Source organism: Curcuma longa, chromosome 11 (assembly GCF_044706935.1).
Source record: "Curcuma longa cultivar G26 ecotype Majalengka, Jawa Barat chromosome 11, ITB_CL_G26_1.1, whole genome shotgun sequence".
Lineage (NCBI taxonomy): Eukaryota > Viridiplantae > Streptophyta > Magnoliopsida > Zingiberales > Zingiberaceae > Curcuma > Curcuma longa.
Genome location: NC_133871.1, coordinates 12,388,300 through 12,408,705, shown reverse-complemented (window position 1 = coordinate 12,408,705; position 20,406 = coordinate 12,388,300). Strand labels below are relative to the sequence as shown.

Here is a 20,406-nt window from a genome sequence, read left to right as displayed (position 1 = left end):
TTTATTATTTTTCCCGTGATTATAAATACCAAACGTTTGGGAATCTACAACAATGCAATGTATAAAAAATTTGTACATTGAGATAATGTAAAGCGAAGGAAGACAAAAGCTAAATAAACACTCAGTAATGATTAAACTCCTTCTCTATGTCCATTAACCTCTTTTGTCCTTGCAGAATGTTTTGAAATAATTGCTTTCTTTTCCTTGTAAATGATGTATGCTTCAAGTTGATCATTCTCAAGAAGGCGGTGTTTCAGTATTAGTCACAACCAAATTTGTCCTCTTCATTGGCATCTCGTGATCATGCTTTCCCTCGTACGTCGTCACGATATAGTTGGGATTATCCGAAGCCCTCTCAGTATACTTGCGCACATTACACTTAGGGGCTGTGCATTTGTAATAACTTCTGCAACAACAGTTAATCTTTCTTGACTACATGAAGGTAAACGTAGATATATATATACTTTGGGTCACAGATCATGTTGAATTATTTTTTGACTCTGGCTTAGAACAAACGAGAACATGAGAAGAAAATTTATAATGAAATGAGCAAAAAACAAAAAGTTACCTCGGATAACTATTGCCTTTCACTACTTTTTGTCCATATTTTCTCCAGTGATAGCCATCTCCGGAGATGTTAGATTCTGCAGAGGTTTGAATCACTGATTGAGGGTCTGTAAAAGTTTCTCCAACGCTATTTGTACCACTGATTGGGTCTCCATTCTTCCTGAGACACGAAAGAACTGGTTAAGTTGATACAATAATATAATGAATGAACAAATAAGATTGTATAATATACAGTATAATATTTTGAGGCCGCAGATTGATTTCAGCTTTTGGTTGTCACAAAGCAACGACAGATTCATTTATTTTGGGCCATCACTGGCTGTGATAATTTCATACGATCGTAGCTTTTTATGACAAGTCGTCTACGGTAGCCCGTAAAAATCACATCGACTTTGCCTTCTCTATCAGTGCCTCGTGAAGCTTTTGTCTAGTAGAAGAAAATTCACTTCTCTGCTAGATTTTCTAATTGCCAATAATGCCTTGTACACACCATAATTCTGGAGGTGGGCATTTGTCATCGCACTCGCCAATCTCCATCTCGTTGCGAGAATGACAGAAAAACATACCTAATACCAGTACGGTCCATACTGCTGCCATTGGTCCACATAGCCTAGCACACTTGTTCACAGGTGGCTCGTCAAGATACAAACAAAAAGACAAGCCTCCCCTGCCTTACTCAATAATTCATCTTATGATGTGATTTGATTCAGTTTGATCTGGTTTAGTTCATTTCGTTCTCTACTATGAATTGTGCCCTTCTCTATTCATACCTAAGTTTTTTATGCAGTATAATAAATTGCAGCAGGCATACCTTCTCTTGCAATCATGGAGCATGCAATCATCCATTGCTCCCGCACTAGTCGGGACTGTGCAGACCTGAATCGTAGAGCTATCGGTCTGGTTGGTGATGCCGCCGTAATTGGAATTAATTAGACGATGATGAGGCACGTACTGCACCTGCGCAGAGAAGCTTGGTGCCATGGACAGTTCCTTGGGGTTAACCTCCAACAGAGAGCTGCTCCATGACAGATTGCCCGTCGTCTCTCTACTGTTCTCGTCGACGGCGACGGCAGCAAAGGCCTGCTCTTGCAAACCCGGCGCGACTCGCTTTGGAGGCTGAGGCTTCGGGTGGTTGTGCTCACCCTTGTACACAATCTCGGCGATCTGGCCATCAAACGACCTCTCGACTTTCTTTTTGACTGGACATGTGGGATATGTGCACTTGTAGTAGCTTCGCGGATACTCGCTGCCTTTCACCTGCTTTTGCCCATACTTTCTCCAGTTATAGCCATCGTAAGATTGCCGATCTTGCCCTGCCGGCTGTTGATTTCTCGTGTCGAGCTCTTGGCTTTGTCGCATCGAGTTTGAGGCCTCTAATGTCTGCTTCAGTTCGTGCTGTGAAGACGAGTGGTGATTTGGTTTTGCTCGATCCACGAATTGGTTGTTCGTAACTGGTGGTTGCCGAGTGGAATCAGCGTTCCCCTGCTCATGAAAAAGTGCATAGTAACATTAAAATCAATAACAAGTTTTTTGATCGCATCGATCATATCATGCATAAGACTGAAACACTAACCAGGCTCGACAAGAGAGAAGCAGTGGCTCGGGAAACTGGTTTTGCTGTGGGCTTGACCAGAATATTTGATCTTGTCATCTCCGTCGCCGACGTATCTTCCTGCAGGGAGATGCAGAAGAATTGTTATTTTCCATTCTAATTATATCAAAAACTTCTCATCTCAGATCAACTCACCATCAGTGAGACGGCTTTAGCCGCCGAGTCACAGGATGCTGCTCTAAATCTGGTAGCTTTTGGTTTGCTGGCGATTGGTTTTTCAGCAAGGAACGCAGAAGAACTCGTCGGGAGCTCAGGGAAGGACCTAAAGCCTCGAGAAGGCCTCGACGCCACTGGTTTCGAGATCTGCACGCTCTTCGCATCTTGCATTTCTACATCAACCAGCTGCCTCAGCAAATCCTTCCAATCCCACGAGAGAAATTAGTTTAAACTAGCCCAAACAGTTAATGCGAGACAGTGCATGGAGAGCAAAAACAAGCAGTTCAACAGATTAATTAATATTGCAACCTACAAACATATGGAAACAAGCACCGGCCGGAGAAGAGTAATTGATTATTTGCAGAAATCTTTGCGAGGTCCGTCAAGGAGCATGCAGGAGTGGGTGTTGGAAGAGAGAATTAAACAGTAGAGAAAGAAACAGAGAAGGATTGCTTGCAAATACATCTGCTATAATTCGTTCCCAGGATGGGAATCGGGACGACCATCAGGTACCAAGAGTGAAGACCGTTAGGTTTGAAACGAGACTACCATCAAACGATTACTTTCCATTGCTGCAGAAAGAAATAATTATCCGGTGATTAAAAGAATTTGCACGATCCAAGAAAGCTTCGTTTGTTTCACAGAAGTGGCCTGTGAGATGGAGTTAGGTGAGACTGTTTGGTGAGGGGAGGGAGGCGAGGCAGAAGTCCAGGGATTTCCTCCGCACAAAATATATATTTATATTTGACATTAATGATAATTATTAATTTTCAACAAAAATATTTTTTTGGGGTTAAATTTAATTACTTCTATTGTCGTCTCTGAAAAAAGTTCTTAAGCATTAATTTCTGTCGAATGCCAGCTTATATCGACTCAAATCAAAATCAATTCATTTAGTCCTTTCAAGTAGGCTTAATTAATTAGTCTCTTTAATGATCTTATCCATCAAATAAGTTCTTTTGAATTGACTAAGTTCAAAAAGAAAAGTGACTTTATCTTGAGCAAAATGATTGCAGTCGATTTAATAATCTACTCAGGACCCCATTTGATTAGAACGGTCATCAATCGATTTAATCATTTTAAATATGTTGATTTTACTTGTTTAATCACACCTTATAATTAAGCTCACGTAAAATTTGAAGATCAAGCTAGCTTAGTTATAAACTATGTCAAAAGAATTTATTTTTCTTTAGATGACAAATATTTCAATCAAGGAAATTAAACTAATTAAAATTAAACTCGAAAATGTGAACTTGAAGATTATAATTCACATATGTGTAAACTCTAATGGTTCAGGTCCTCACTTTGTTATACACTTTTATGTGGCCCAAGATAAGACTTTTTGATATATAGGTCCTTAGTCAAATGTACTAATTAGCTCAGCTTTTATTTTTACACCTGCTATTCTTTATTGGTTCACCTAAGATTTGCCTGGCCTTTAGTAGTTATGCCTCGCCTTTAATAGTTATTAAATCAACTTGATCGCACCAAAGCCGTTTCAACTCTTTAGATAGATAAAAAATAATAATTAAATATGTATTTTTAAAAAAGTAATTATTTTTTAAAACTTGAAGTAAAATTAGTAATAAAATTTTATATTCAAATTTTGATAATAATTTTTTTATTAATAAAATTATTAAATTATTTAACCTTATTAAAAACTTTATTAATGCTAATTTAAAAAAAACAATTGAAAATATATTAATAGGTATTATCAATAGCATTTTATAAACTATTTATGTACTGAAGTTTTATATATATTTTTATAAGATTTATTTATTTTTAATTCTGAATTTATTATTATTTTTAAAATATTTAATTCTGAAAATAAATTTATATCATTAATATCATATAACATGTCATATTGTAAAAAGATTTCAAAATTCAAACGCTAATGGTAAAACATTTTCATCTAAAAATATGAAATAAATTAAAGGTGTTCAATTTTCAATTTAGGCAACAAAAAAATCAATTTGATGCTTAAAAAAAACTAACAACTGCTTTATATTGAATGTATAAAGGACTTTTATTTTTTTTATTTTTATCGAGAAAGATTATCGATGAAAGAGAAAAAGAATATTCGAGTATCATTAATAAAGGAATAGAAAGATACTGAATCAATGGACGAAAAAGAAAAATAACGTAGGAATATCGATGAGAGAGAAAAAGGGAGCGCATGTTTTTGAAAGCTCAATAAAAAAATTAGAGCCCAGGATAAGCTTTTAAAAGCCTATCCCTTGAGCCAGGTCATGAACTTTCCGTACACATCAATAAGATAAATAAATCATTACATTTTATTTCAAATATATAAAATTATTTTTTAAAGAATAACTTAGTTGAACATAAACTGTTAGCATGATTGCACTAGAATTCCCTAAACTTTAAAATTGTCCTTGTATGATGATGTTGCCACTTTACACATATCTCTTCTTATCATTATTCCTTTCTATAAATCTTTTGGATTTAATTTTCTATTTACAAATATAATCCAATTATATAAGTTTACCTTTTCTCTGTTAAATCAATATCAAACAATTATCATCCCTAATTAATTACCAATAGCTAATTCCTTTTTTGTCCGGACATTGCTCTTCCAGATTTTGAAAATTTTATGTTTATTTAATGCCACATATATATATATATATATATATATATATATATATATATATATATATATGAAATAAAAAAAATGATAAATCCTAGTCAGTCTCATGGACTCAATCCCTGGGGTGATCGGTCCGGTCCCATGGAAGTTTCCCACCGACCACCAAGATAAATCGGGAAGCGCATACGTCGGCCAATCCAGATGCTCAACATCTTTTGATTGCGTTCCCCATTTTAAAAAAAAATTCTTGTAAATATGTCATAGCTGGGGATCGAACCATTCTTTCACAACTGGATGTCCTATTGCACCGCTCCGGGGACGAAACAAACAAAAAAAAAAAAAAGGTTCCACCTAGGGTGGCTATACTTATAATGATGTGCCAATTTTTATATATTTTAAATAATTTAATATTATTTTTTATATTTATAAAGTATTTATAATAAAATACTTATCCAAACAGGGCCACCCTATTCGAAACAAGAACACTTTTCGTTGTGTGCCAGACCAAAACACCTTTTCATTCAAACAATTTGACTTATTTGGATCAAGGTAAAATAAAAAAAAAATGACAGAACAGTAGAATTAAAACTTTCATTTATATTTATAAGTGAATTTATTTATTTTTTTACTTTTAAAAATATAAAATTAACAAATTGCAATCAGTCATGCTTGTTTGAGAGAACAATATAATAACTTGACTGCTAATCAATTTAAACTATAATTTTAATATATTATTTTCAATGTCTCTCATTATTTTTAATATATTATTGAGCACATATAACATATTTTATACATAATAAACTATAAATTATATCTTTAATATTATTTTTTTGATTAATCAGTTTAATCAATTTGACGATCAAAGCCACAACTATCTGGTATTATATCTCAAATGTGTTTCCAAAACATTAGTAAAATAACAAAAGGAAGAAAAAACAATAAAGAGATAATGATATTTAAATATCGAGATTTTTATTTATTTGTGATCATGTATCATGTGATTTATATTATATATTCCGAACATTCAAATCAAAGAGGCAAAAATTAGATAAATTTATTATATGATTAAAAAAGATTTCTTTGGCAAATTTGTAAAGGTTAGACATGTTTAACCATTAGTCTTTGCTTAAAAGCATTAACTTAATTGTCTGTCTTAATGTGCCACACATGTTTAAGGCTTAAGTTAAAATGGAAAATAAGGGTTGAATCCTTAAATGTATATTTTAGAATTTATCAAAAAGCACACATATTTTTAAAATTCCCTTTCATCATTATTACACTTTTAATATTTTTTGAAATTGATATTTGTTATTATTATTATTCTTTTAACTTGAGTAATTGATCCGACGTGTGCATACTTTTTTCAAAAACAGTTATATAATTTGGTAATTTCAAAGTATCTGCGTAACGGCGTGAGTAACACCCGGTATGTGATCCGAAACCTCGAACGATATATTGGAATCCTCTCCGCTTTGTGTTTTGTCGGAGAACTCGGTGGATGGCTGACCGTTCACTTCTCCGCCACCTCCACAAACCATTCTTAGCCACGGCCACGCTCTCGTCCCCTTTCTTCTTCCTCTCCGTCATTGATCTCTTTTCCGCCGCTCCGGTTGGATCCCGCCCTGCACCGGTACGGACCGATTTTCCCTTCTTCTACATCGTCTGTTAGTTTTCATCTGGAAAAATGAAACTTGGAAAATGGGAATACCGTGTTTTATCCTGTAGCGTTTGGTTGTATATTTGTGTTAGATGATTAGTTTCTTGAACTAATCTCAGATGTTAACTCGGAAGTTTGGCCAGGCAAGTCTGAGTTTTTCTTTTTAAAATTCTTAGCTTGATTTTGCCCAACGAGACATGTTATACGGATCTCTGATGTTCCTTAGTTTTTTTTTTTTTTTCGAAATTAGCTTTGGATGCCAAAAATTTGAATGTTTTGTATGTTTCGTCAACTTCATGCGCAAGGACTGCGACCGGTAGATGTTGGATGAACACTTTTTTTGTTTTTTGGTCTCTTTCCACTTCATATTTTAGTCTTATGCATAACTGAGTTGGAAATATGGTGCATAAAGAAAACTGTAACTTATGGATAATCGTATCCTCCTTGATTAGTTTGCTTGATTAATCACTCATCCTCATACTCTCTGCATGGCTATCCTCATGTAATCTAATGCGTTTGCTCTGGATCATTGGCATAAGTATTGTTGGATTCCGAAAGTATCATTTCAGTTGTGTTTTTATCATGCAAGTTAAGAATCTCATTAACTTTAGTCATTCCTGCAATAACTTTCTAAGGCTGAGTAGACAAATTTCATCAAAAAAATGCTTGACCTCATCCACATCTCATCACAGATAGAGTTTATAAATATCAAGAAAATTTCAAGGGCAATTCTATTGGAAGAGGATTAATCACCGTCATGTTAGGAAAACGACATTCAAATCATGTTATATGCCCCAATTATTTTAGTCGATAAAAATAAGAAAAGTTAATCTAGTTGAGGAAATCGATTTTATCACTTGCTTTGTCCTTGTTTACTTGCATATTTCCTTCTAGGTAACTTTGGTTTGGCTTAATATTCTGGAGTAAAAACCGTGTAGAAATGGATGGTTCCATCACTGAGCAATATGGCCTGTTGCGTAATTTATAAATAAAAGTATACTTTTTAGATTTTTTATTTACTATATTATTCAATCGTGTGATGATGATAAACAAATTTTTTTAGTAGCAACAATGACATCCTACAGTAAGTCAAATGTGAATCTGCCAAACTGCAATATCTAGGTTTAGCATCAGTGTGGTTTCAACTCCATGATTTCCTGCCCTACTTCACCTTATTTAATGAGAGTTTTCTATATAGTATATTACCATTACCCCTGCCAAAAGCTTTTGTGGACTTAACTTTAGTGTTTAACAATTGTGAGATGAAGGTCTTCTTGGAAATCGAGATTTCTTTAATATTCTTGGTATTTTTCTACTATAGCTGTTGTAAACATGGGTGTGTGGTTTATGCTTATGTGTTATTCTATGAAAGAATTTAAATTTATCTGGCAAAGGAATTTGTCGCCCGGTTTATGATTTAGCATCCATAGATCAACAAGGAATTTATTATGGAAATTGGAAACCAAGAGCTTTATGTATTCTGGTTAGGTTCGATGATATGGTTTGTGCAGTCTGCAACCTAAGAGGTAAAAATATTGGAATGGAAGGTTGATAAATTTTCTGTAATCAGGTGGTAATTTAAGAGAGAGAGACTAGAGATGATCTGAATGATTTTAACATATATTCTTCATGAAGCTATTTGATTATTCCATTCGCATAAAGCCCAATTTGACCTTGTGCCAGCCACTTTTTTTATTTTTTTCTTTGGAAGACAGGAAATTGTGTCATATGACGTAATCCAAATACTTAAGCTAAAAGGTGATTTGGCTCGCTTGTTAAGGTATGAAATTGGGATGTCTGAATGGACTGAAAGGTAAGCAGCTTTCACTCACTCTTGTCATCGTCTTCACAACATTACTTATTTGGAAATGGGAGAGAATTCCACACCAAGATCCTTTTCACCAACAACAGGAGCAGGATTTCTTTCCTCAAGGTTGGTTATATTATTTCATTCGAATGATTTCTCCCACCTTTGTCATTGTTATATTCTTTACTCTGATGAGTTAGAGGATCTGACTCGTTCTTATTGCAGTTGCCAATGTGAAATATGTTCACGAGCATCCATTAGCAGAGGAAGACTTTCCAGATTCAGACACCTCTGTTCATCAGACTAGTGAAACAGTGGTTCAAGTTCTTAGTGATAATCCAGTAGGTTTGACAACATCCAGTAAAGAAACAGAAGAAAACAAGGGTTTTGAGTTGCAGACTGTAAAAATAAAAAGTAAATGTTTTATTCTTTAAGATCCTTCATATTGTACATATTTCTCTCCTGTGTAATCCTGTTTCCGTTTTTTTTGGATGAGTGTATTCTTCATATTTAAAGTCATCATGGAATATGGGAGAAATTTTAGCATATGATGAATGATGCAATAGGATAGAAATTCATTTATCATGCTTGTCATGTTTGACTCACATTTTAGAAACATTTGGAAATCATCTTCTAAAGTGCTATCATATATTGTTTCTCTTAGCATGCAACTTCGCCAAGGGGAAATGGGTGGAAGACGAGGGCAGACCTTTATATTCTGGATTTGAATGTAAGCAATGGCTCTCTGAAACTTGGTCATGCAGATTAACCCAGCGTGAAGATTTCTCCTATGAGAAATTCAGATGGAAACCAGAAAGTTGTGATATGCCAGAGTTTGAGGGTTCCAGTTTCTTGAGGAGGTGCTAGTTATTTATTTTGTTATGGTCAATTATCTTTGCTGCTGATTGATTGTCATAGCTCTGGGCACAGGTTTATCTTATTATGTTGATACAGATAAATCAACTCTTTTATCAACGGGTTGAATGTTTGCAGGATGCAGGACACGATTGCACTTGTAGGAGATTCATTGGGGAGACAACAATTTCAGTCACTAATGTGTATGGTCACTGGTGGTAAAGAAAGACCAGATGTCGAAGATGTTGGGCTACAGTATGGTTTTACCATGAGCCCGGATGATAAACGGCCAAATGGTTGGGCTTACCGGTTCCCAAGCACTAACACAACCATCTTGTACTATTGGTCTGCAACGCTCTGTGATATTGAACCTCTAAATGTGTCAAACCCAGCTACTAGTTACGCGATGCACCTTGATCAGCCAACATCATTTTTAAGGCAAAATCTCCATAAATTTGACGTTCTGGTACTGAACACCGGCCACCACTGGAACAGAGGGAAGCTAAGAGCTAATAGGTGGGAAATGTTTGTTAATGGATCACCTAACACTGACAGAAAACTTGCAGCCATGGGCAGTGCCAAAGACTTTGCTGTTCACAGTGTCATCAAGTGGTTAGATAGTCAGTTACAACACCATCCAAGACTGAAAGCATTTTATAGATCAATTTCTCCCAGGCACTTTTTCAACGGAGAGTGGAATTCTGGTGGTACTTGCGATAATACCAGGCCTCTCGCTGGAGGGAGCACAGTATCACAGAATGCTGCTAATAATGTTGCTGCCTTAAGCCCAGTCAACGGCACAAGGGTTGTGCTTTTGGATATCACTGGGTTATCCCAACTGAGGGATGAAGGTCATATATCCAAGTACAGTGTCAAAGGCACACCAGGTATTCAAGATTGTTTGCACTGGTGCCTGCCAGGTATACCTGATACATGGAATGAGGTCCTGGCTGCACAGCTTTAGGTTTTCTTTTATCGTCTGATGAAATTATTCATCTCATTCTTTCTCCCGTCCTTGAAGTTTTACATTGACATTGCGAAGGTAGAAAACTGGAGACAGAAAGAGGTGGGTTTTAAAGTCAGACGTTTTGCTCCCATTTTAAATGTATCCTTGCAGGATGATCAACATGAAGATTTTTGATGAGGAGGATATCATGTAAATCTGGTTTCGGTATCAAATCAGATTGTTTTCCCGGCCTGTTGATTCGTATTTGATGTTATAGATTATACAACGCCATTAAAATTGATGTATTAGTTCCTGTTAGTGAGCATTTATTCCCTATTTGTATAAGCTTGAATTCATTAGGTAGTTATTCTAGCATGCAAAAATATTGCAACTACAGGTATTGCATTTTCAAAGTCTACTTTCTTTTCTTCTTTTTTTTTTTTGCATTATATGCAAAAATCAAACTGCATTTAAAAAATAGACAGTTAAAATATCAAATTGTCCATTAAAGCGAAATAATGAAGGTAATATATCTACATGGGAAACGTAAAAGATATGAACATATGAAATATATTATTATATAAATTTCTAGACGCGTTTAAATATTAAAATTAGTTAAATGCAAGGTTAGACCACATGATGGAGTTGGGCTGATAACATTTGTTGTGATTAAATTTGTAATAGCAACACAATTTCTAAGAGCTCGATCAACTTTAATATGATAGATACCTTAGTTTGCCTTGAATCATCGCCAAATAGATTTTTGATATAGGTGCGACTTGAAATGCTACAGCCAGCAATCGCAAAGCTGTATATCAGGATTTTATCAATTGATAGAAGCAATAGGTTTAAGTACAAATGAGCAAGAAAGCACTAAAATCCTGCTCTCTAGATCTAAATAATTATGAGAAAACACAAGCAAACATCATCTCATATGTTTAGTTATAGATAAGCAGTCGCAAGCCTGCCCATATGACAAGTCTTGAACATGCTCTTAAAAGATAAAATTCTAATTCATTAGAGAGTGCATTCAATCTTCAATAGTTGCCTTCACTAAAACTGTGGAATTTTCACATTTTTTTTTCTCCATTTGATCCAACGTTCTAAAGTCATCAAAATGACCAATTTAATCTCAGTATGCTGCATCATCATGATTAAGATGTGAAACAATGTGAACTCATTTCATTTAAATAATGTAATTTTTGTTGGATTACATCCAAGTTTTGCTAATGTAAACTTGATTCAACCTACTTAAGTCATCCATCATCAAAATGACTAATTTTTGTTGGAAATCTGTCTGCGAACTCTTCTTAATCAGTAAACCATAAAACATGAAAAGACAACAGCATGAGATGTCATCTTAACAGGAAAACTATAGAGGCAATCATATAACTTCTACACGTGCGAACAAATATTTGTACAATCATCATTTTTGTAACAATGAATTGACATGCTAACAGCAATGCCGTTGTATATTATCTCCTATCACTACCAGGCTCACCAGCTAAAGTCGTAAATGAGCAGGAAAATCACTGACAGCGAATTATATAAAACATAAAATCAGGTACGTATCAAAAAGAAAAACTTTAGAGAGATACTTCAACTATCCTTTGCCGGGTTATGTGATAGAGTGACGGAACTAAGATTTTTGTACATCTCCGAACACGAGTAAGAGAAATCTGACATAACTCGAAAGAGATCTGGTAGGTGTGTTCTGAGACTCGCCAGAGACTTGTCCCTCACCACCTTGCATTGCTTTCTGTAGGCTTCTTCTGCACCCTTCAGCTTGATATCTGCATTTTCTACAGCAATCCTCCTCTCCGTGATATTATCCTGCTCATATGTGCCCTCTTTTCTGTCACCATTGCTTGCGCCAGTGGCCTCTGCCATCTTCTGCATGTACTTTAGATTCCATTCCTCGAAATCTCGTTTTCTTCGCTCATGATCCCGTCGGGCATCATCCCACTTCAACTTCATGTCTAGCTCATCAATTTGACACAGAACAACTGCATGCAATGAATCTGAGAAGCTACCTATGGCAGTCTTAGCACGGGTCAGTGGAAGATTCTCTAACTGATCTTGCCAATCATGTAGCAGGACCTTGATAGGGGGGTCAGTTTGCCTCCGTGGAGATATTGTCTCCTTTCCACTGTTCTCAAGTGGGATAATGTTCAAATTCAACCAACTGTTCAGGAATTTTATATAGTCCTTCTGATGATCGATGAGCTTTTGTAACTGTAAATCCCATTCTCCTACTATATTTCTAAGCTCGACAGTTCGTTTATGATGTTGTTGACTTGTTTCCCTCAGAGGAAGTTGAATGTCAATGGTTCTGATGTCCTTTATCAATTTAAGCTGGCTGCGATGATGCAAGCACATTTTCTCCCACATCCTAGCCATTCTGATCAAATGGAAATAATGGTCAGAAATAAGAAGCTAAATTTAAGATGAACTCACATTAATGAAATTTATCAAGTTTTTGTATAAATCTGTCATGACTAGATTGCAATGCCTTTTACAAATAGAAACTTCTCAGAACATGCTTTAAACCAACAACTATGAAATACTCAAATTAAGGTGCATGGAAATTCTCAATATCAAGTTTGTTATTATGTTTCGATACACAATGACACTCGAAAACATTTTAATATATGTGGTGTTACTTAGGAATCTTCAAAATTGGTGAACTACATAACAGCTAACCAGATTTTGGGAATGCTAGCTAATAAAAAATCAAGTTAGAATTGAAACCATATCACTAGCAATTTATTCTAATAGCGCCATTTCTAGATCAAGAAGGAGAGAAGACCAAAGCAATTTCTAATAATCCAAAAACATGAGAATAATGAGTATTTGGAAGCCCTAATTATGATCAGCGTTTTCTGCAGATTGTTGACCCGCTGATTTTATGACAAACCATGATTTAGTCTATCTCAAGACTCAAGGTGCTGTTTGTCTTACAGTCTAATGCTAACTATTACCCATCCATATATTTGCAGCAGGTGCAGACAAGAAAATCACAAAAGAAGTAAGCATAGACTAGTGTAATTGAATGATATGGACTTTAAGTAGACAACGGTTAGTTTGCAGGTAGGTGGCCTTCCAACAAAAAAAAAGCCAAATACTGTCATTCTTAAGTAATATACTTTGACACTGAATCAAACTCTGATAACTGCACAGTCAAATGGAATGCAATGATTCAGGTAATGCTCTAATCTAAATATTTTGTGGCTGACTTACAATAAATACAAGAAAAAGATCATATCCCAGAAGCTCTTTATCTTTGGAAACTATTTTTATATGTATGGCAAGCACTGCACTGCATTGAATTGTACTAGAAATGATCATGCTGAGATAATATCCAGCCTATGCAAAAGTATCACTTATAAGTTTCAGTGTCTAAACCAAGGAGAAGAAAAAACAACACATTTTAGGACTATAGAAAGAAATACTTTCTAATGAGTTATGAGACTATAGAAGTTTGTCATATGAAAGATTCAAACTCCAATGACCTATGTGTATTTAAGTTAATGTTAAAGTTAATTAATAGAAAAATATAACTATTAATTTAATAATTAATATTAATCCCTCTATTTAATAAGTTTATAATCTAATAATGCTAATCTGCACAGTTAATATAAATTTATAAGTTAACAATATGATAAATCAAAAAATTAGTTTATAAACCAAATTGACAATTCCACCCCTTCCATGCACCATCCACTTTTCCTCACATGATGCCAATAACGAAATGCCTTCTTTCTCCCTAAGCGCAATGCTAGACCAGCCACTTCAACTGCACAAGAAGGCATCCATGTGGTGCCCCACTTCTCCCCCATGCAATGTTGGATAGACTCCTCTCCCTTTCCTCATGTGACTTCTTGAGGGAAATCCTCAAATTGAAGCACAAGAGTTGACTTCTCACTGCAAGATGAGTCTCACCATCATCACATTCGTTTTGTTGCCTCACACCTCCAAGTTTTCCACAAGTATCCTCCTCTGTCCTCTTTTAGAGCCAAAGCCCATGTACTGGCTTAGATAGGATCTGTAGTTGGTACCACCCAATATGAGAATGATTTTGACCAGTACCGTTGAGATCTTCATGCCAACATGGTGTTGGTTACGATTAGCAAGTGAAGCGGTAGATTTCTCCTGTGTCAACCAAAGTTAGTTTGGAAGGAGGTAGGACATGAGCTTTCAAGTAGCTTGAATGCAGATTGATATACTTTTGTTGTGACAATATTCAACTCAAGCAAGCCAGTGAAGGCTAACCAAGAAACAAGAATGGAAGATACATCTCAAAACATATTAGCAAACTCAATTTGGCCATAAGATTGAGGGTGGCATGCATAGCTGAAGTTGATCTCTCTCTCTCTCTCTCTCTCTCTCTCTCAGCTGAGGAAGTTACACACTCCATATAAAGAAGAGAAGTCCCCTCATGTAGTTGACTAATGATGTACTAGGGTGCATGCTCGGAAAACTTATCACCTGGTCTAGTATGATATTTTTGTTGTGAGATTTACAAACATCTGCCACAGAAACAATTTAGACTTCGCCGTATTGATTATCCTTCATAACTAGTAGTATCAATGCAAAGAACGGGAGATACTTGGGAAAATAATACCTTATTGCAGCATTACCAATCGACATTGAACCTCTTCTTTTAGGAATTTAGGATTGCAGTAAAGTCATACTACTGTTAGGCTTGTTCCTGGAGAGTATAGTAAAATATTGGTGGATATGACTTAAAGGGAATCCCCTGGGTTCATCAAATAAAATACTGAAGTAACAATCAGTTCAAGTCAGGTTCCAGGATCAATCAACAATACTTGTAGTCGTGTAATTGTGCTTCCTCTTGATCCCCTTGTAGTGTGATGTAACGAACGTGCAGTTGAATCACATAGCTAGGGCCTCAAAATCCCAACTTATCATGTCAACTGTACTCAACTAGTTGACGGCATGAATAAAATAGAATCTGGTAGCGAAGCATATAAAAATCAGCATGGATGGGTCATCATAGAGACGAAGTATATAATAGTACATATCCCAAGGCAGAGAAATCAAACATAAGAACTAGAACACTCATTTCAGCATCATTCCTTACTGTTATGTGTCATCCCACCATATCAGAAGTGAAAAAAAGTACATGCATGCTTTAAAGTATGTACGTGTAGTTACATCCATCTACCAGCGAGACAATAAGTAACAACTTACCCATTAACAAGTTCCACTAGCTTGATATATAGGTGATCATCACGAAGATTATTAATTTCTGAAACTGTTGCATCCATTGACTGCATATCAACTATATATCTTGTCTGCAAATGGCTTACAGCTGACTTGGTTCTTCCCAATGTTGTTGAGTTAATGCCACGTTTCTCTAGCTTATTCAGCATAACCAACTTTTTCTTATACTCAATTTTCATAAATTCACCAGCCTGTATAGAGACTAAAATGTATTATGATATCTGACAATAGATGAAACTAAAAGGCAGTTCAGAAACATATGGACATTTTATGAAAAAGTTTTCTTGTATCAGTTAGGTATGTGAATAAGCAAGGATCGGCAGATCATTTCATAAAAGCAGATTAGCAAGCAAACAAATTTCTACAAGCAGACAACTAAAACCTAGGGGATGCTCTGAAGAGAATAAAAGCAAACATGTAATAAAAAAATTTTAAAAATAACTAAAATGCAGCAAAATCACAATTGGCCCAAAGATCATCTTAGATAATCTGAACACAAATGGAAATTATTTCCATACTGGATTTTAATTAGCAATACACCAACTCCACCTACCAACAAATGCATATCTAGCAATTAGCATAGATCAAAATGTGGTTGTAAATCTTGTCCCATGACGGTGGGCACAGGTAGAAGGAACATGACAACACTAAGAAAATTATATGCTCCATTTGTATCGCTCAGTACCAACCATGAATCACCAGCATTATGCGATACAAGCTTGTCTCAACCTATAAAACAAAATCTACCTGAAAATGGGTGACAAGAGAGAATCAAACAAAGATCTACCTGAAAATGGGTGACAAGAGAGAATCAAACAAAGACATGGAATAGCAAACTGAAGATGGGTTCGTGACAAAGGACCAACCATGAGATGCACACGGAGGCTTTGCATGAGCATTTCGATGTAGTAAGCATTGGAGTTTGATTGTGCTATGACAATCCACGATGGAAGCAAATAGTGGTGAAGATAATGCAAGCCAAATTGAGACCAAAACCCACCTCAATTCCACACATCAGATCTAATTAGTAAACAGATACAAATTTAATTGTATTTCCACTCGTTAAGACCCACAACTAGGTCTGCAAAGATCTGACATCAAGGCAGTACCTTCCTGAGTTGATACTGAAACCCACATCAAATAATTGAAGACTGTAGGGGATATAAAGCTTTATTTGCAAGGCACCCAGAATAGATGAGGGTAAATGGCCGAAGACGATTATTTGAATGAAATAACCAGATATCCTCACATGTGCCCACGCGACTTAATTCTTTATTATGTTTATCCATGACTTGCTCTTTATTAAGTTTAGTTTACCATGTTTCACATCTTAATTCTATTTTTACCCATTTCAACAACACTTCAACATTTAGTATTCTATAAATTAAATAGTATCATATTTTTTAATCATGCACAATGATGTTCTAAGTATAAACAAGCTAGAAGCACCCTCCATTACAGTAACACAACCAATACAACCCACAAGGTTATTTCCCAACAAAGAAAAAAGAATATTAGCTTATTTAACTTATAGAAACCTAAGGGATGACACGAAAAATTATATAACAAACATGAAAGATTGTCATATTAGAAGTTTCTTACATAGTCTCGAGAGTATGAAATTTCATATTCACCAATGTCAACAAGAGACATGAAAAAATTTATTACAATAGGAACAAAAAACTTTGTTGTCATTAGGAATCAGCGACAAGTTTTATCAATTTATAATTTAAGGAATTAAAAGGCCTAAACAAAGTTTACTCTTTTAATATTTAGATCTAAACAATAAATGATCATTCCATTTGCTTAAGAGTTAAGAGAGGTCTGTAATTAGCTTCAACAAAGAAATACTCCTGTGCAGCTAGCTATGCAGTTTGCCAGGCATTAGCAGCCAATAAACTCCAAATATAAAATATGAACTTTAAGTTGGCATTAAAAATATGTAAGAAACTTACTCTAACTTCATCATAAAGCTTTTTCTCCCACGCAAGCATCTTGTCAAGAATGGTTGCATGTGTTTCCAATTCATCACTAGCAAAGTCATCTTGTGCACTTTCTGCTTGAGAAATGCCCTTAAATGAACGGTTCCATGTAATAACTCGCATGAGTATTGCTGAATGATCTATGTGTCCTGAAAATAGCAAGAGTACAAATTCTCAATGTAATTATATTCATCATTCTTGCTTGCTGTTAAAAGAAAAGTAGAGAATTGCATTTCTTTTGGACCGTATTAATTACAATACAGATACCTCTCCATACAGAGGATATAAATAATTTCAAATAATTGGGGAATAAGTTAATTTTTTTCAAAGTATTTTTTTTTTTTTGCATTTTATAAAAGGAACTCCCAACCCCTCATGTAAGTTATTCTCAATCTTAATGAAATCCCCTCATGTAAGTTATTCTCAATCTTAATGAAATTCTTGGAAGTTCTCTTTTCTATGTGAGAGTTCTAAATGTTTTTGTTGGATAGTTATCTCTGATCTATATCAGGCTTTGCTAAGGTGTGAAGCATAGTCATTCTAATATGTAGGGAAAAAGGTCAATCCTTTACTTTGATAGTAGACGTATAGTCAATCACCAATCGTAGTAGGTCATTAAGAAGAATTCATTTGGCACTAGAAAAGTATAAGAGAAAACAGAGTTTCCCATACAGATTGCAACAATTAGAAATCGAAAATCTCAAATAATCTACGATTTGCTTACCTCTATTGTCAGCAAAATTAGAATGGTAATGCAGACGAGGTGTCTCAAGCATCTTTGTGACTTCATGAGCACTCTCGGACGCCTTCAGGAAATGGTCATCCAGTTCGATCAAAATCTGAAGCAGATTTACACTAGTAGGCATGGTTCTATTCTTCTTGGCTTCAGTTGCTCCAGCGGATGCAACAGGCTGTTGCTCCACAGCAGCGCTATGCTTAACGACCTTCTTGACCGATTTGGATGGTGACGGAGGTTGCTCATTCACCAGTTTTGTGGGCATGAGCGGGGTTTCCTGGTGATGAACTTCATCAGCTCTACGTGGAGGCGTCGTCTTAACCTTGACCGTTTTGTCCTGCTCCACCTTCTTTTTTGGGGCCAAGTGGTCTCATCTTCAGGCTGGCTAAGGGTGGGCGACATCATATCCTCGTTCACCCTGAAGAAAAAGTCCCACGTCCCGGAGGCCTCAGGAGGTGGGCGGGCTTCCTGAGACCGAGGATGCAATTGAGGATGAAGGCGAGGCGGCGGAGCAGGGGAGGAACTCCCGGCAGTTGAGCGATCATCATCAGCGCGCTCGCCATCGTCCTCTTCTTCAATCGCAGAATCGGTGGGAATTTTGCTATGCAGCTTCTTTTTGGATTTAGGTACCTTAACGTCGGCAGGCATACTGGCGGCTCGCTGCAAAGAAGCAGCGGCGATGGAGGGGTCAGCCGGAGGAGGAGGCGGGGGCGGAGGGAGGGTCTCCACGGGCGGCTTTATTCCGACATGAGGCAGAGGAGGAGGAGGAGGAGGCGCCGGTGGCAAATTTGTGGTAGTGTGATGGAGCTACGTCGTTGAGCTCGCTCTTACCGAAATCGGAGAGAGCGGCCCCGGTGTTCTTGAGGGCGACGGCGTAGGCGGCTTGCGCAGCGGCGAAGGCGTTGCGGGAAGCGACCGCATCGCGCAGGTAGAGCTTGCGGTTCTTGCATCGCATGACGGACTCCTCGTTCTCGATCGCCGATTGAGTGCAACCCATCGCCGGCACTCCGACGCTGGGTTGATGCGGAGGGTGGATGGGAAAGAGGTTTTCTTTTTTTGCTTCATTTTTGGTGGTTTATTAGGTGTAAATTGGATCAGAACAAAGATGATGACGGCTATTTGTTTACCAAATAAAAATGACTACGATTGCGGTAGTTTTTGGTCGTCGTGTTGGTTGGCTGTGGGCCACAAGGAAAGTAAGGTTTAGGTTCGGATCCTCTGCATTTATTCTAACACAGCGCTGCTTGCTTCGTCGCTTAGGAAGAGTGGGCCCGAAACTGTGGACGGCTGGATGTAGGAAGTGAAGAATCATTTTGTGATGCTCTATGCAGATGATCTTGACAAGGATCACGCGATCAGATAGTCCGCGTCGAAGACGTGCAATGGAAAAGCAAACAATAACTTCTTTATACGGAATGATGCACCGCATGGCAGGCTTTTCGACTTTCTAAACCTAGTTAAGTCTATCAAGGCGTGATTGACGGAATTACTCTATGAATATTCCTTCCATGTATTTTTCAAGGATTTTATTAACCATAACAATATGGTCGAATATATTGGTCAACCAGTGTTATCACATGTCTTTTCATAAGATTTTATCATTTTTAAATAAACGTAATTCAATTTCATGCCGTCGTTCAATACTTGTAAATAATCATTAGCTAAAATAACAATAGCCCGCTACTTTTTCTTAGAAATAGAAATATTTGTTAAAAGTATCATTAATTTATTATAAATTTTAAGTCGTGATAAATTTATCACTTATGCAGTCGGAGTAAATCCGTTCGGCTAGTCGCTCCCCTTTTCACACTTACGCGGGTCAACGCCTTCTCAATGCTCCGCTTGCTTGAGCTGTCTCCACGCATGATTTTTGACAACGCCTAATGGTAGTTGTTTCATACTTAATTGGGTTTCGATTTCGCTCCTCAGTCCGACTCAGAAAGAAAACATATGATGGTGTTCGAGATTATTCCTGAACACCTGGCTTCATTTCCTGAGCATTCCCAACCCTTGAGTCTCCTTCTTCGAGTATTTAGTCTTTGTCCAACAACGCTCCACTCGGAATTGGGATAGATGCTCAGAACCCGTGCTCCCGAGCACTCAGCGTTCGACCATCAATGTCCCATTCGAGCTCGGGGTTTGTGCTCCCGAGCACTTAGCGTTCGACGAACAACATCCCATTCAGATTCAAGAAAGACACTCGGGGCTTGCGATTCGGAGCACTCGATGTTCGACC

General features: G+C 36.7%; 2 protein-coding genes and 1 pseudogene across 6 annotated transcripts; 1 reads left to right on the top strand and 2 right to left on the bottom strand.

The window, feature by feature from the left end:
- Positions 1 to 227: 227 nt before the first annotated feature.
- LOC141840323 (putative WRKY transcription factor 4) lies at positions 228 to 2,938 on the bottom strand. Of its 3 annotated transcripts, none has more exons than XM_074728265.1 (6): positions 2,645 to 2,938; positions 2,315 to 2,536; positions 2,141 to 2,239; positions 1,379 to 2,049; positions 569 to 727; positions 228 to 406 (listed from the first exon to the last, which is right to left on the bottom strand). In XM_074728265.1, exons 2-6 carry the CDS (start codon positions 2,504 to 2,506, stop codon positions 238 to 240), a joined length of 1,290 nt encoding a protein of 429 aa, XP_074584366.1. In that variant the 5' UTR covers positions 2,507 to 2,536; positions 2,645 to 2,938; the 3' UTR covers positions 228 to 237. The 3 variants fall into 3 exon arrangements, with proteins under 3 accessions (XP_074584366.1, XP_074584365.1, XP_074584367.1); XM_074728264.1 differs by having other exon boundaries at positions 2,649 to 2,938; XM_074728266.1 differs by having other exon boundaries at positions 2,799 to 2,938.
- A 3,498-nt stretch (positions 2,939 to 6,436) lies between these two features.
- Positions 6,437 to 10,546, top strand: LOC141840107 (protein trichome birefringence-like 14). Of its 3 annotated transcripts, none has more exons than XM_074728007.1 (5): positions 6,437 to 6,570; positions 8,378 to 8,530; positions 8,630 to 8,818; positions 9,069 to 9,264; positions 9,398 to 10,546. In XM_074728007.1, the coding sequence occupies exons 2-5, from the start codon at positions 8,380 to 8,382 to the stop codon at positions 10,221 to 10,223; spliced, it is 1,362 nt and encodes a 453-aa protein (XP_074584108.1). In that variant the 5' UTR covers positions 6,437 to 6,570; positions 8,378 to 8,379; the 3' UTR covers positions 10,224 to 10,546. The 3 variants fall into 3 exon arrangements, with proteins under 3 accessions (XP_074584108.1, XP_074584106.1, XP_074584107.1); XM_074728005.1 differs by having other exon boundaries at positions 8,313 to 8,530; XM_074728006.1 differs by having other exon boundaries at positions 8,309 to 8,530.
- A 1,019-nt stretch (positions 10,547 to 11,565) lies between these two features.
- Positions 11,566 to 19,207, bottom strand: LOC141841006 (protein ROLLING AND ERECT LEAF 2-like; annotated as a pseudogene).
- Between the last annotated feature and the right edge of the window lie 1,199 nt (positions 19,208 to 20,406).

Excerpts from the sequence above, each read along its gene's own strand:
- LOC141840323 (XM_074728264.1), bottom strand. Across the intron at positions 2,240-2,314 it reads CTAAAGCCGTCTCACTGATG|GAAGATACGTCGGCGACGGA; the intron begins GTGAGTTGATCT and ends ATCTCCCTGCAG. Across the intron at positions 728-1,378 it reads CTCCATGATTGCAAGAGAAG|GAAGAATGGAGACCCAATCA; the intron begins GTATGCCTGCTG and ends TTCGTGTCTCAG.
- LOC141840107 (XM_074728007.1), top strand. The coding sequence starts at position 8,380 with ATGAAATTGGGATGTCTGAATGGACTGAAAGGTAAGCAGCTTTCACTC. Across the intron at positions 8,531-8,629 it reads GCAGGATTTCTTTCCTCAAG|TTGCCAATGTGAAATATGTT; the intron begins GTTGGTTATATT and ends TTCTTATTGCAG. Across the intron at positions 9,265-9,397 it reads GGTTCCAGTTTCTTGAGGAG|GATGCAGGACACGATTGCAC; the intron begins GTGCTAGTTATT and ends GAATGTTTGCAG.